The 15,433-nt window shown below is 48.5% G+C and overlaps 1 protein-coding gene across 2 annotated transcripts in view; it reads left to right on the plus strand.

The window, feature by feature from the left end:
• The window catches only part of dtl (denticleless E3 ubiquitin protein ligase homolog (Drosophila)), a 58,812-nt gene that overhangs the window by 12,325 nt on the left and 31,054 nt on the right, over window positions 1–15,433 (plus strand). For both annotated transcript variants that reach the window (XM_072508639.1, XM_072508649.1), the window contains exons 7-8: window positions 7,143–7,258; window positions 7,399–7,472. In XM_072508639.1, the coding sequence (XP_072364740.1) occupies window positions 7,143–7,258; window positions 7,399–7,472 (190 nt within the window). The remainder of the gene's footprint in view (window positions 1–7,142; window positions 7,259–7,398; window positions 7,473–15,433) is intronic.

Here is a 15,433-nt window from a genome sequence, read left to right on the forward strand (position 1 = left end):
GCTACTGATTGCCAACCAGAGAAATGCCCATTAATCCCCACTCTCTGCTTTCTGTTAGTTAACCAATCCTCTACCCATGCTACCACGTTACCCTCAATGCCATGCATCTTTAGTTTATGCAGCAACCTTTTGTGTGGCACCTTGTCAAAAGCTTTCTGGAAATCCAGATATACCACATCCATTGGCTCCCCGTTATCTACTGCACTGGTAACGTCCTCAAAATTCTACCAAATTAGTCAGACACGACCTACCCTTTGTGAACCCATTCTGCGTCTGCCCAATGGGACAATTTCCCTCCAGGTGCCCCTCTATTTCCTCCTCAATGATAGATTCCAGCATTTTCCCTACAACCGAAGTTAAGCTTACCGGCCTATAATTACCCGCTTTCTGCCTACCTCCTTTTTTAAACAGTGGTGTCACATTTGCTACTTTCCAATCCTCTGGGACCACCCCCAGAGTCTAGTGAATTTTGATAAATTATCACTAGTGCGTTTACAATTTCCCTAGCCATCTCTTTTAACACTCTGTGATGCATCCCATCAGGGCCAGGAGACTTGTCTACCTTTAGCCCCATTAGCTTGCCCAATACTGCCTCCTTAGTGATTACAATCATCTCAAGGTCCTCACCTATCATATCTTTATTTCCATCAGTCACTGGCATGTTATTTGTGTCTTCCACTGTGAAGACTGACCCAAAAAACCTGTTCAGCTCCTCAGCCATTTCCCCGTCTCCTATTATGAAATCTCCCTTCTCATCTTCCAAAGGACCAATATTTACCTTTGCCGCTCTTTTTTGTCTTATATATTTGTAGAAGCTTTTACTATCTGCTTTTATGTTCTGAGCAGAACAGTCTACCTTACTCTTCTCTATAGCCTTTTCAGTAGCTTTCTGTTGTCCCCTAAAGACTTCCCAGTCCTCTAGTCTCCCACTAATTTTTGCCACTTTGTATGTTTTTTCCTTCAATTTGATACTCTCCCTCACCTCCTTAGATATCCATGGTCGATTTTTCCCCTTTCTACCGTCTTTCGTTTTTGTCGGTCTGAACCTTTTCTGAACACTGTGAAAGATCGCTCGGAAGGTTCTCCACTGTTCCTCAACTGTTTCACCATAAAGTCTTTGCTCCCAGTCTACCTTAGCTAGTTCTTCTCTCATCCCATTGTAATCGCCTTTGTTTAAGCACAAAACACGAGTGTTTGATTTTACCTTGTCATCCTCCAACTGTATTTTAAATTCCACCATATTGTGGTCGCTCCTTCCAAGAGGATCCCGAACTATGAGATCATTAATCAATCCTGCCTCATTACACAGGACCAGATCTAGGACCGCTTGTTCCCTTGTAGGTTCCATTACATATTGTTCCAGGAAATTATCCCGGACACATTCTATAAACTCCTCCTCAAGGCTGCCTTTACCAACCTGGTTAAACCAATCGACGTGCAGATTAAAATTTCCCATGATAACCGCTGTACCATTTCTACATGCACCTGTTATTTCTTTTCTTATTGCCTGCTCTACCATCCTGTTACTATTTGTTGGTGGCCTATAGACTACTCCTATCAGTGACCTTTTCGCCTTACTACTCCTGATTTCCACCCAAATTGATTCAACCTTGTCCTCCATAGCACTAAATTGGGCTTCCGGTTGCGGCTATGCCTAGGTAGGTCACACGTTCGGCAGCTCCCGCCAAGAACAGACTTTTTTGGGCCCTTTTGAGGAGCCCCAGCGGCACTTGTACGACGGTTCCCAGTGTGGGAAGGTGATAGTAAGTTTCCCCCAGCACTGTATGGAGTGGAGCGATCAAAAAAGTGGTTTGAGAGCGGGGGAGGAAAAGCAAGATGGTGGCAGGTGGAGATCAAGCAGCGTGGGCGCGGGAGCAGCAAGAGTTTCTTAAAAACTGCTTTACGGAGCTGGGAGCAGAAATGCTGGTGCCAGTGAAGGTGTCGATCGAAAAGCTGGTGGAGACGCAGAAGGCCCAAGGTGCGGCGATTCGAGAGGTGCGGCAGAAGGCCTCAGAGAACAAGGACAAGATTTTGGGCCTGGCAGTGAAGGTGGAGGCGCACGAGGCGCTACACAAGAAGTGGCAGGGGAAGTTTGAGGACCTGGAGAACAGGTCGAGGAGGAAGAATCTTCGGATTCTGGGTCTCCCTGAAGGAGTGGAGAGGTCCGACGCTGGGGCATATGTAGTTACAATGCTCAACACGCTGATGGGCGCGGGAGCTTTCCTGAGGCCCCTGGAGCTGGATGGGGCTCATCGAGTCCTGACAAGGAGGCCAAAAGCCAACGAGCCGCCAGGGGCTGTAGTGGTGAGGTTCCACCACTTTATGGACAGAGTGCATCCTGAGATGGGCGAAGAAAGAACGGAGCAGCAGGTGGGAGAATACGGAGATCCGTGTCTACCAGGACTGGAGTGTGGAGGTGGCCAAGAAGAGAGCTGGTTTTAATCGGGCCAAGGCGGTTCTCCATAGGAAGGGGGTGAAGTTTGGAATGCTGCAACCAGCGCGATTGTGGGCCCCGTTTCAGGACCGTCACCACTGGAGGAAAATGCAGGGGGGCAGTGGATGAGTATGGGGAGAAGGCGAGCCGGATGCTGGCAAATCAGCTTCGTAATAAACAAGGTATTTAGGAACTTCTATGGGTTCTGTAGAGGTCGGATATAATAAGCTCAACGTGGGGAAGAGTGAGCTCTTTGTGGTGCATGTGGGGGACCAGGGAAGGGGGATAGACGAGCTACCGCTGAAGAGGGCGGAGAGGAGCTTCCTATACCTGGGGATCCAGGTAGCTAGAAGCTGGGGGGCCCTGCACAAGCTTGGTGGAACAGATGGAGGAGGATTTCATGAGATGGGATATGCTGCCACTCTCCATGGCGGGTAGGATGCAGTCGGTCAAGATGACGGTCCGCCCGAGGTTCATGTTTGTGTTCCATCCTAATCTCCAAGGTTTTTTTTAAACGGGTAAGCAGGAGTATTATGGGATTCGTATGGGCGAATAAGACCCCAAGGGTGAAGAGGGTGTTTTTGGAGCATAGCAGGGGGGGGGGGGGGGGCTGGCGCTGCCAAATCTATGTGGCTATTATTGGGCAGCTAATTTGGCGATGATCCGTCAGTGGACGAGTCTGGGGGCGCTGGTGACGGCACCGTTGCCGCTTCCGCCGACAAGGTATACCACGAGTCCGATGGTGGCAGCGACTCTGAAGATCTGGGGGAAGTGGATGCAACATGGGGGCGAGGTGGAGGCCTCGGTCTGGTCCCCGATACAAGAGAACCACAGGTTTGTTCCGGGTAGGATGGATGGGGGGTTTCTGAGCTCTCATCGGGCAGGGATTAAAAGAATGGGGGACCTATTCATCGATGGGACTTCTGCGAGCCATGGGGCGCTAGAGGAGAAATTTGGGTTACCTCCTGGGAATGCTTTTAGGTACATGCAAGTGTGGGCGTTTGTGAGCAGGTGAGGGAATTTTCGCTGCTCCCAGCACAAAGGATTCAGGACTGGGTGATTTCGGGTGTATGGGTTGGAGAAGGCAAGGTCTCGGTGATCTATCAGGAACTGCAGGAGGCGGAGGAAGCCTCAGTGGAGGAGTTAAAGGGTGAGTGGGAGGAGGAGCTGGATGAAGATCTGTGGGCTGATGCCCTGAGTAGAGTTAATTCTTCCTCTTGCGCCAGGCTCTGCCTAATACAGGTCAAAGTTGTCCATAGGGCACATATGACAGGAGCGAGGATGAGTAGGGTTTTTGTGGTGGAGGACAGGTGTGAGGTGCTCGGGGAGCCCAGCAAATCACGCACATGTTCTGGACGTGCCCGGCGCTGGAGGGGTTCTGGAGGGGCTTTGCGAGGACTATGTCCAAAGTGCTGAACACCCAGGTCAAGCCGAGCTGGGGGCTAGCATTATTTGGGGTATCGGCCGAGCTGGGAGTGCAGGAGCCGAAAGAGGCCGGTGTTCTGGCCTTTGCGTCCCTGGTAGCCCAGTGGAGGATTCTGCTACTGTGGAGGGATGCGAAGCCCCCAAGCATGGAAGCTTGGATTAACGATATGGCAGGGTTCATCAAGCTGGAAAGGATAAAGTTTGCCTTGCGAGGGTCTGTGCAGGGGTTCTCCAGGTGGTGGCAACCGTTCCTAGACTTTCTTGCGGAACGTTAGGTGGAGGTCAGCAGCAGCAGCAACCCGGGTGGGGGGTGCGTTTGGTTTTTCTGTTTTGTTTAGGTTAGAGTGGGGCAGATTCCTTACTGGCGTGTTTATTTGTTAAATGGGGTTTATTGTATTTTGTTGGAAATCTCATGTATAACTTTAGCTTGTTTTGTGCTTTATTCTTTCCTACTTCCCTACTACCGACGTTAAGCTCACTGGCCTATAATTACCCGCTTTCTGCCTACCTCCTTTTTTAAACTGTGGTGTCACGTTTGCTAATTTCCAATCCACCGGGACCACCCCAGAGTCTATTGAATTTTGGTAAATTATCACTAGTGCATTTGCAATTTCCCTAGCCATCTCTTTTAGCACTCTGGGATGCATTCCATCAGGGCCAGGAGATTTGTCTTCCTTTAGTCCCATTAGCTTGTCCATCACTACCTGCTTAGTAATAACAATCCTCTCAAGGTCCTCACCTGTTATAGCCTTATTTCTTTTTTTTTCTTGAAATTTTTTATTTAAAACAGATTGGTAACATTTACAAGAAGGCCATATACGAAAGCCTTAACATATTGAAAACGAACAGTGGGAAAGAATAAACATATTAATAAGGCACTTCCCCTATCAGATCTGTTTGCCCATGCCCCACGTGTTCAACTAAACTAATGTGGCTCTAACCCCCCCCCCGGGTGCTGCTGCTGTCGGTTTCCTACGCTGTTCCCTGCAAGCGACCTTCTCCCCCGGGGGATCTCTGATCACCCCCCCCCCCCCCCCTTGCCCACTTAAGTCTTCTCTGCTCTCCTTCCCGGCTGCCCCCCCCCCCCCGTTGCAATCTCCCAAAATCACCCTAAGCAGTGCGCCCTCCAGCCCCCGCTCTCTGTCCAGGCTGAAAACAATCTTAGATAAAACATTACAGTACAGGATAATTTAACAGACCGCCGCCACACAAAAGCTCTGAGCCCAGAGTCCTTTAGTTCAAGTCCAGCTACTTTTAATAAAAGTCCATTCCTAGTCAAAGCAAGTTCAGGTTAACAGACCGCCGCCACTGTAGAGCACTGAAAAAACTAAGTGCCCGTTAGTTCAAGTCCAGCTTCTTCGCTTTAATGAAGGCCCAAACCTGTTCTGGTGTCTCGAAGTAGTGATGGATTTCCTCAATCGTAACCCAAAGCTTCGCAGGATACAGCATTCCAAACCTCACCTGCTTTTTGTAGAGGGCTGCCTTTACCTTAATGAATCCTGCACGCCTCTTGGCCAGCTCCGTTCCCAAGTCCTGGTAGATGTGCACCTCGCAGTTCTCCCATCTGCTGCTCCTCTCCGCCTTGGCCCATCGCAGCACATGTTCCCTGTCAGCAAGCCGATGAAAGCAAACCACCAAGGTCCTCGGTCGGTCGCCCGTCCTGGGCTTCCTTGCGGGGGCTCCATGCGCCCCATCCAACTCCAGGGGTCGAGGGAAGGCCTCCGGTCCCATCAGCGCCCCGAGCATACCCATCACGTATGCACCCGCATCCGATCCCTCACAGTCCTCGGGGAGGCCAACGATCCTCCGGTTCTGCCTCCTGGCTCTATTCCCCAGCTCTTCAAGCTGCTCCTTCATCCTCCTCTGGCGGGAGTTCAGCTCCTCCGCCTTGTGCTCCAGCTCCATTACCGTGTCCGCCTGGCTGGAGAACTTCACCTCGACCTCCCTTAGCGCCTTCTCTTGGACCGCCTGCGCCTCGACCATTCGGTCCATCACCGCCCTCATCGGGTCCAACGTGTCCCTCTTCAGTTCGGTGAAGCAGTTCCTGAAGAACTCCATCTGTTGCTCCCTTGGCCAGTGAGCCTCTGCTCCCTGCCGTCCGCCATGCTTCGCTGCCCGGTCTGGGGTCCCCGCTGCTCCTGCTTCGATCTTTGCCGCTCCACTCAACCACTTCTGGTCCAACTGTCCATACCCGGGGGGGGGGGAAACCTCTTCCTTTCGTCTCCTCCACCGATTCAGGTCGTCAGGTCCCGAAAAAAATCCTGTGAAACAGGTCCGTTTGCCCATCGCGGGTGGGAGCAATCTGACCTGCTTCCTCGAGGGCGCCCAAAGTAATCATCCATAGCCTCATTTCTATCAGTCGCTGGCATGTTATTTGTGTCTTCCACTGTGAAGACCGACCCAAAAAACCTGTTCAGTGACCTCTTTTTGACTCTCGGGTATTACATATAGTTTAGTTTTCAATTCCTAATTTATTGAATCAATTCTAACGGTGAAGAGGGGAAACGGGCTCACCTAAGTAAGGACACATTTGTTGGGTTATGCGGAAATAGGAAGGGACCAATAAGATGGTTCTTTCAAACAGCCAGCACAAGCATGTACGGCTGAAAGGCCTATTTCTGTGTGTTTGATTTGAAGGCCTAAGTGCCTCATCTTTTAAACCAGGGAGCTGGGTGCAAATGTCCTTCATGGATAGGGTGCAGGTTCTTGCTCTAATATTCCTCTCCATTTTATTTTGTCCACGTGTAACATAATTACACACTTTCAACAGCTTTTTGTAACAAGTTTTTGCCTCCCAACTTGGATGTGTTACTGCGATTTGTTAAAGTAAGTATCAACTTGATTAATTGTGATATCCGTGATCCCAACATTTCTGCAACCCTTGGTGTTTGGACTGAAATATTAACTGATTGTATTGTCAGATTGTTAAAATATTCTTTAGTAGGAGGAAAATGACAAAACAAAATTGTGCCATGCATAATGTTTAAAAAATTGATGATCGTATTCAATCATGGAATTTACAGTGTAGAACGAGGCCATTCGGCACATCGAGTTCGCACCGGCCCTTGGAAAGAGCACCCTACTTCGGCCCACGCCTCCACCCTATTCCAGCAACCCCACCTAACCTTTTGGACACTAAGGGGCAATTTAGCATGGCCAATCCACCTAACCTGCACATCTTTGGACTATGGGAGGAAACGGAAACTTTTAGTTTGATTTTTCTAAGAGTTTGTGCGGTTATAACTGGGCAAGGTTATTCATGGGACTCTTTGCTTCTGGTTAGATGGATTTTACAGACAAGTGAAGCAAATTACTGGTGCTCACAACACGCAGGCCAAGCAGACTCCTCCAAAACAGAAGAAACGACGACCGGCTGCACGAGGACTTGCTCCTTCTGTTGTAAGATTGCTTTTCACCAGCTCTCTGTACCTATCTGTAGTGGTGCTCTGATCACTGGTGCTTCAGTGGTTGAGTTTCCAGTCTTCTGATAATGGTCAGGATTGTTCCGTGTGCCAAGTTGTGTCTTTTGTTTTCCACAGGATTTTTTGCAGAGTGTAACAGTGGTGATTTTTCGAGATGAGAAAACTTTGATCTCAGCGGGGGCAGTGGACGGGTAAGTGGAACTTGGAGCGGGAATGAGAGCTGTGTTTCCGTAAGGAAACAGCAATTGCTTAATTACACTGTTTGCATTGTGTCTGGGCCCTGTTGCTCTGATTAGCCTTCGTTTTATTAGTTCTAATTCTGTCACGTTTGCTCACGAGTCGCCAGGTATCTTTCTGATACCGCCACGTGGTTCAAGCTCAAGTTATGATTAATAATACAGCACACCGCTTAGTAAGAGTTAAAACAACGATCATTTATTATATACAGCAATAAATGCTTATACAATAATCCTACTTTCTATATCAAAACCTACCACTACTGGCCAATACTTAACTTTAGGAATGGCCCACCAGGTCAGGGAAACAAATGGTTTATCGAATTGGGTCTGGCCTGCGGGATTCAAAGGCTGATACAGGTCGATGGCTAGGAGTCTCTATCGGGTAGCGATCGCTGGAGTCAAGCTTACTTGTTTCTTTGTCGAAGGTTCTTGCGAAGGTTGCGAGCAGGAAGAGAAGGGAGAGAGAGAGAGATCTGAACTTGGCCCCTATTTTTATAGTTCCCAGGGGCTTCCCGCCTCTCGGGGCGGCCCTTCACCCTGAGTCCCAAGTGATTGGACTTGTTCCCAATCACTGGGTTCGATACGTCCAATAACGGGCCGATTCCTCGATCGGGGGGGGTGGTCATTCACCTGTCTTTGTTTCGGCCACTGCAGGCGCCGACAGATCTGGCCCGGCATTCAATTGCTAATATGTTGCAATTGTTCCCGGGGATAGCCGATTAAACTGCAGATGTCTGGGTTGATGTGCTGCTAATGGTCTTGAGTATCGATCTGGGCCGACTTCCCCAGAGCCGAATATGCTGTTCTGTCTGCAGCTGTCCGTTTGTGTCCTGTTGGCTGCTTTTCCCATCAGCCTTTTCGGTGAGCCATTTTAAATCGGGTTTTGGCCAAATTAATAGGGAATCAGCCATTTTAGGTGGCTACAGTCGCTCCTTGTGATCCTAACGCGAAGTGTGAAGGATCACATAAATGTTGTCCTTTCCGTTCCCTGACTGGAGGAGGGACACCTCCTACATGGCCACTACTCTGACCCTAGCTATGCACAAAGATTTACCGAAACAATTCTTGAGGGCGCTATGTCAGGCAGGGGCATGTATTAACAATTAAACTAGGAACCTCTAATTTCTACCTTAATACGCTATACTCCATAAACATTGCATTATACTATCTTCCTAAAACATACAACAATAATCACAACATTTAATATACTCTTTCCTGACTTGGCAGTCAAGCTCAGGATCATACATTTTTTTTTTGTTCATGACAAGTTTTGTACATCTCTTTATTTACAGTAATAACGCAAGTGAATGCTCTTTATTATTCTGGTTTCATAGGTCGCTGGGGTCTGGTCACAACCGAATATAGGGGATCGGATCCGATATACCGGGGTTCGAGCGCGGTACGCTCTCCTTTTTCACTTGCGGAGGTGCATGGTCTGTACTGCACAGCAGAGTATGGCCAATGCTAACAGTGCCTCGATAACGTACGACAGGGAGTACCAAGTTATGAACTTGGCACACCAGGATAATGCAGCGTGGCTGGTGACTGGGCCCTCGGTACTGCGGGGCAGTGAAACGTTAACGGCAGGGAGGTTTGGAGTAATGGGGTCCGCGTTCCCGCGCAACCAAATGTCCAAAAATATGTTGAGCATGATGACCGAAGTCCTCATGGTTGTCCTCTTTCTTTTCTTTCTCTGTGTTCTCTGTTTTTCTCCGGTCCTGCTGAAGCTTCTGGAGTTCTGTAAAACAAGCATAGTATCTGTAACTACCTTGGTTTAATATCCGGTGTGTTAGTGTGTCTGTCCTTCTTGGGGCCAATTAAACCCTTATAATTGGTCACTATATGTGACTTCTCCCCCATTTTCTTTTCAAAACAAATGTTAGGACACGGCACACTTCCCAATGGTGGGCCAGTGCTAAGTTTAGCATCCAAATGTTCCAGGATGTAAATAGCATTTGGCAGCAACCCAAAGGTTGCCTAAATAAATAAACCTGTTTTTGAAAGGAAAAGGTCAAATGAGGTGCGTATGGGCCGCGACGGGTAAGATTTGGATGGAGTCCCTGGGTAGGACTGCTACCAATACCGTATCTCCCCTACCCGAGCGTCTTTGACCAACGGGGGGGGGGTCCCCAGGCAGGGCGGATCTCATGCCGTTTCTTCATTGCCTGAGCAACCGACAAGAAGGGAAAGTCAGGGAACCAAGAGGTGAAGTAATCAGTGGCAAGCGTAGCTGCTTAGGAATACAAAAAAGCACGAAAAGACAAAACTCCGGAGAGGTTACGATAGTCCCCATCCCACAAAATATGACAGTGTATGGAAAGGCTCAGTAAACCAAGGTCCACCACACTAAGAAAACAAAAAGGGACGGTCAATAGAGAATTAAAGGTGCTATATTTAAATGCGCGCAGTGTACGGAACAAGGTAGATGAGCTTGTGGCCCAGATTGTGACTGGCAGGTATGATGTGGTAGGCATCACAGAGACGTGGTTGCAGGGCGGTTCAGGACTGGCATTTAAACATCCAGGGATTCACAACCTATCGAAAAGACAGGGAGGTGGGCAGAGGGGGCGGGGTTGCCTTGTTAATTAGGAATGAAATTAAATCAATAGCACTAAATGACATAGGGTCAGATGATGTGGAGTCTGTGTGGGTAGAGTTGAGGAACCACAAAGGCAAAAAAACCATAATGGGAGTTATGTACAGGCCTCCTAACAGTGGTCAGGACCGGGGGCACAAAATGCACCACGAAATAGAAAATGCATGTCAGAAAGGCAAGGTCACAGTGATCATGGGGGACTTCAATATGCAGGTGGATTGGGTAAATAATGCTGCCAGTGGACCCAAGGAAAGGGAATTCATTGAATGTTTACAGGAGGCCTTTTTGGAACAGCTTGTGATGGAGCCCACGAGGGAACAGGCCATTCTGGACTTAGTGTTATGTAATGAGCCAGACTTGATTAAAGATCTTAAAGTAAGGGAACATTTAGGAGGCAGTGATCATAATATGGTAGAATTCAATCTCCAATTTGAAAGAAAGAAGGTAGAATCAGATGTAAAGGTGTTACAGTTAAATAAAGGTAACTACAGGGACATGAGGGAGGAACTGACGAAAATCGACTGGGAGCAGAGACCAGTGGGAAAGACAGTAGAACAGCAATGGCAGGAGTTTCTGGGAGTAATTGAGGACACAGTACAGAGGTTCATCCCAAAGAAAAGAAAGGTTATCAGAGGGGGGATTAGGCAGCCATGGCTGACAAAGGAAGTTAGGGGATGCATCAAAGCAAAAGAGAAAGCCTATAATGTGGCAAAGAGCAGTGGGAAGTCAGAAGATTGGGAAGGCTACAAAAACAAACAGAGGATAACAGAGAGAAATAAGGAAAGAGAGAATCAAATATGAAGGTAGGCTAGCCAGTAACATTAGGAATGATAGTAAAAGTTTCTTTAAATACATTAAAAACAAACGGGAGGCAAAAGTTGACATTGGGCCGCTCCAAAATGACGCTGGTAATTTTGTGATGGGAGACAAGGAAATAGCTGAGGAACTAAATAAGTACATTGCGTCAGTCTTCACAGTAGAAGACATGAGTAATATCCCAACAATTCAGGAGAGTCAAGGGGCAGAGTTGAATATGGTAGCCATCACAAAGGAGAAAGTGCTAGAGAAACTAAGAGGTCTAAAAATTGATAAATCTCTGGGCCCAGGTGGGCTACATCCTAGAGTTCTAAAGGAGATAGCTGAAGAAATAGTGGAGGTGTTAGGTATGATCTTTCAAAAGTCACTGGAGTCAGGGAAAGTCCCAGAGGATTGGAAAATCGCTGTTGTAACCCCCCTGTTCAAGAAGGGAACAAGGAAAAAGATGGAAAATTATAGGCCAATTAGCCTAACCTCGTTTGTTGGCAAGATTCTAGAATCCATTGTTCAGGATGAGATTTCTAAATTCTTGGAAGTGCAGGGTCGGATTAGGACAAGTCAGCATGGATTTAGTAAGGGGAGGTCGTGCCTGACAAACCTGTTAGAGTTCTTTGATGAGATAACAAATAGGTTAGACCAAGGAGAACCAATGGATGTTATCTATCTTGACTTCCAAAAGGCCTTTGATAAGGTGCCTCATGGGAGACTGCTGAGTAAAATAAGGGCCCATGGTATTCGAGGCAAGGTACTAACATGGATTGACAATTGGCTGTCAGGCAGAAGGCAGAGAGTTGGGATAAAAGGTTCTTTTTCGGAATGGCAACCGGTGACGAGTGGTGTCCCGCAGGGTTCAGTGTTGGGGCCACAGCTGTTCTCTTTATATATTAACGATCTAGATGACGGGACTGGGGGCATTCTGGCTATGTTTGCCTATGATACAAAGATAGGTGGAGGGGCAGGTAGTATTGAGGAGGTGGGGAGGCTGCAGAAAGATTTAGACAGTTTAGGAGTGGTCCAAAAAATGGCTGATGAAATTCAACGTGGGCAAGTGCGAGGTCTTGCACTTAGGAAAAAAGAATAGAGGCATGGACTATTTTCTAAATGGTGACAAAATTCATAATGCTGAAGTGCAAAGGGACTTGGGAGTCCTAGTCCAGGATTCTCTAAAGGTAAACTTGCAGGTTGAGTCCGTAATTAAGAAAGCAAATGCAATGTTGTCATTTATCTCAAGAGGCTTGGAATATAAAAGCAGGGATGTACTTCTGAAGCTTTATAAAGCATTAGTTAGGCCCCATTTGGAATACTGTGAGCAATGTTGGGCCCCCCACCTCAGGAAGGACATACTGGCACTGGAGCGGGTCCAGCGGAGATTCACACGGATGATCCCAGGAATGGTCGGCCTAACATACGATGAACGTCTGAGGATCCTGGGATTATATTCATTGGAGTTTAGGAGGTTGAGGGGAGATCTAATAGAAACTTGCAAGATAATGAATGGCTTAGATAGGGTGGATGTAGGGAAGTTGTTTCCATTAGCAGGGGAGACTAGGACCCGGGGGCACAGCCTTAGAATAAAAGGGAGTCACTTTAGAACAGAGATGAGGAGAAATTTCTTCAGCCAGAGAGTGGTGGGTCTGTGGAATTCACTGCCACAGAGGGCGGTGGAGGCCGGGACGTTGAGTGTCTTTAAGACAGAAGTTGATAAATTCTTGATTTCTCGAGGAATTAAGGGCTATGGAGAGAGAGCGGGTAAATGGAGTTGAAATCAGCCATGATTGAATGGCGGAGTGGCCTTACTTCCGCTCCTATGTCTTAAGAACGGGCAAAAATGTAGTCATCATGGTGGGGTTGCTGTTCTGAATCTCCCGTCAAATCAGAAGAGCAGTTACGATCGGACGTCTGATACCCGAACAAGTATCAGCTGAAAAGCTAGTTCCTCTGAACAAGCGTCTGGTCTCGGTGGGCCTCTGAGGCAAGCCCTCAGAAGTTTCGGCAGGATGGGCGTGTGGCCGCGGTGGGTGTCAGTGGGGAAAAAGCTAAAAAGTTCAGGTGAATGGGTGTGTGGCGGTGAGAACATTCTCCTGTTCGACGAACAACATTAAACAAACATACAAACAACCGAAAACATCCTGCAGGTTCCATCAGGAAGGACAACACTTTTCACCAAGTGTCTCCTTTAAATCATCATGTGGACACCTCAGTTCTCTGTTGCGAACAGGGTCGCAAAGGGGCTGGCGGCGTGGGAGTCAGACCCGAGGTTGTCACCTTCTCCCGGGTGCCAAACTCTGGAGTGAATTAGAGCGGAAAGGGCTGCGTGGTGTGAGTTGGGGTCGTTCTCGTCGTTGCGGACGAGTCTGCAGGAGTTGTCGCGGTGCCAATGAGTTGGGTCGAGTTGGGTGGGAACAAAGTCGGGGTCGTCCATGTGGTTCGGTGGTCGTGGTGTGGTTTGTTTAAGAAAGTGATGAGGAAGGGATCACTGGAGTCGAAGTCGGAGTCGCTGGGTGTGGGACCAGGATAGTAGGGAGGCGTGCTGTGGCTGTCGTCACAGTCACTGTCTCTGCTGCTGCAGTCTGTGGGCATTCTGGGGCGGAGTGTAAAGTTTGTGGGTGGAGTCAGGGGCGAGTCCATGTGTGGACTGGACGTGGAAGGGGTTGGTGTGGTTACGTTGGCTGTGGGCGGGGTTTGGTCTGCTGCGTCAAGCATGACGTGGTGGGCGTGGTTTGACTGTGCTCCATAAACCGTTAGCTGGTTTATGTGAAACCACGCAGTCTTGCCATTTTGGTATTTGATTTTATATACCGATGGGCTTACTTTATCCATATTGGAGTACGGACCCGAGTATTTCGGAGACCGAAATGTGCTGGGGTTATACACAGACATCACTTGTTGTCCTATATTATACTCTGTTGCATGTACTGCCTTATCAAAACAGGCCTTGCTCTGTTTTCTTTTAGTGCCCAGTTTAACAGCGGCTGCTACCTGAGCCGTTTTTATATTTGCGAGTAATTGTTCAACGGCTTTCTCATGGGTGAGGGCCGTAACTTCAGGGCTGGTCAGGTCTAAACCCAACAAGTACTCTGTCCCTTTCATGGGGCGTCCGGTCATGAGGGTGTGTGGGGTGAAACCTGTGGAGGTGGAAACAGTGTTACGCAAAAACATCAGCGCAAAGGGGAGGACCGAATCCCAAGTGGTGTTATTCTGCTGGACCATTTTCCTAAGGGTGGTTTTTAGGGTCCGATTCATGCGCTCCACTATACCACTCGACTGAGGGTGGTACGCAATGTGAAATTTTTGGGTTATGCCAAATATCGTGAGGACGTTCTGCATGACCCGTCCCGTAAAGTGAGAACCTTGGTCCGATTCAATACTGCGGGGGAGTCCCCATCTTGTAAAGATGTGGTGGGTTAGGATTTTGGCTGTGGTTTTCGCGGTGTTGGTGCGGGCTGGAAATGCTTCCACCCACTTTGTAAAAGTGTCTATGACCACTAGAACATATTTATAGCCATTCCTGCAAGGGGGCAATGGACCTATAAAATCGATCTGGAGGTTAGTCCAGGGGCCGTTAACGGGTCGGATGTGGCTGAGATGTGCCTTTTTTGGCATATCTATTTGGGTTGTTCTGAGCGCACATGAGGCAATTCTCAATGTAATGGGATACATCCTCTTTGAGATTAGGCCACCAACAAAGCTGTTTGAGGTGGGTTCGATTCCCTGGTGTCCATGACCATCATGGAATAAACAGATCATTTGATTCCTATCCTGCTCAGGAACTATGTAAAGGGTGTCCTTTAGCACCACACCGTCATGTGTGGTTATTGTATTTCTGTACCTCTCGTATGAGGCTGGAAACTTCCCTTTCACGATTTCAGTGAGAGTGCTATCCTGCTTCTGGGCTTCTACTAGATCTTCGATCCTAGTCTGCGCGACCTGAACTGCACTCACTGGGGCGCTCTCGGGGGGGGCTTCCAAAAATACCCATGCCTGGATCCTGCCTTAGCCAGTGCGTCGGCTTTTACATTTCCAGGGGGGGAGGAACGATGGTGGCTGCGGACTTTTATAATGCCAAAAGTCCTGTTCTGGGCTTTTTTCAGAACATGGCGGAGTAATGGGGCTGAGGGGAGGGGTTTCCCATCCGCGGAAACAAATCCTCTCGTTTCCCAGAGGGGCAGAAATTCAGTGAGGCTGTTGCACACGTATAGACTGTCTGAATATATGTCTGCTGGGCTGGGGAAGGAGTCTGGGTGCTCCACAATGTAAGCGATGGCCGCAAGCTCTGCTGCCTGCGCGCCTAAGTGTCCGGGTAATTTTAATGCGATTTCCTCGCGGGCGCGTCCCTGCGCGTCCTCCACATAAATCCCACAACCTGTTATGCGTTGCCCATCCAGGACTGTGGACGATCCATCCACATAAATCCTAATGGGGTCACACGTGTCCGGGTGAGGGGGGTTCTGAGATGGAGTGGCTAGTTTTCTGGGGGGTGTTTTAGCTATAAAAGGGCCTG

Source organism: Scyliorhinus torazame, chromosome 1, assembly GCF_047496885.1.
Source record: "Scyliorhinus torazame isolate Kashiwa2021f chromosome 1, sScyTor2.1, whole genome shotgun sequence".
Taxonomy (NCBI): Eukaryota; Metazoa; Chordata; class Chondrichthyes; order Carcharhiniformes; family Scyliorhinidae; genus Scyliorhinus; species Scyliorhinus torazame.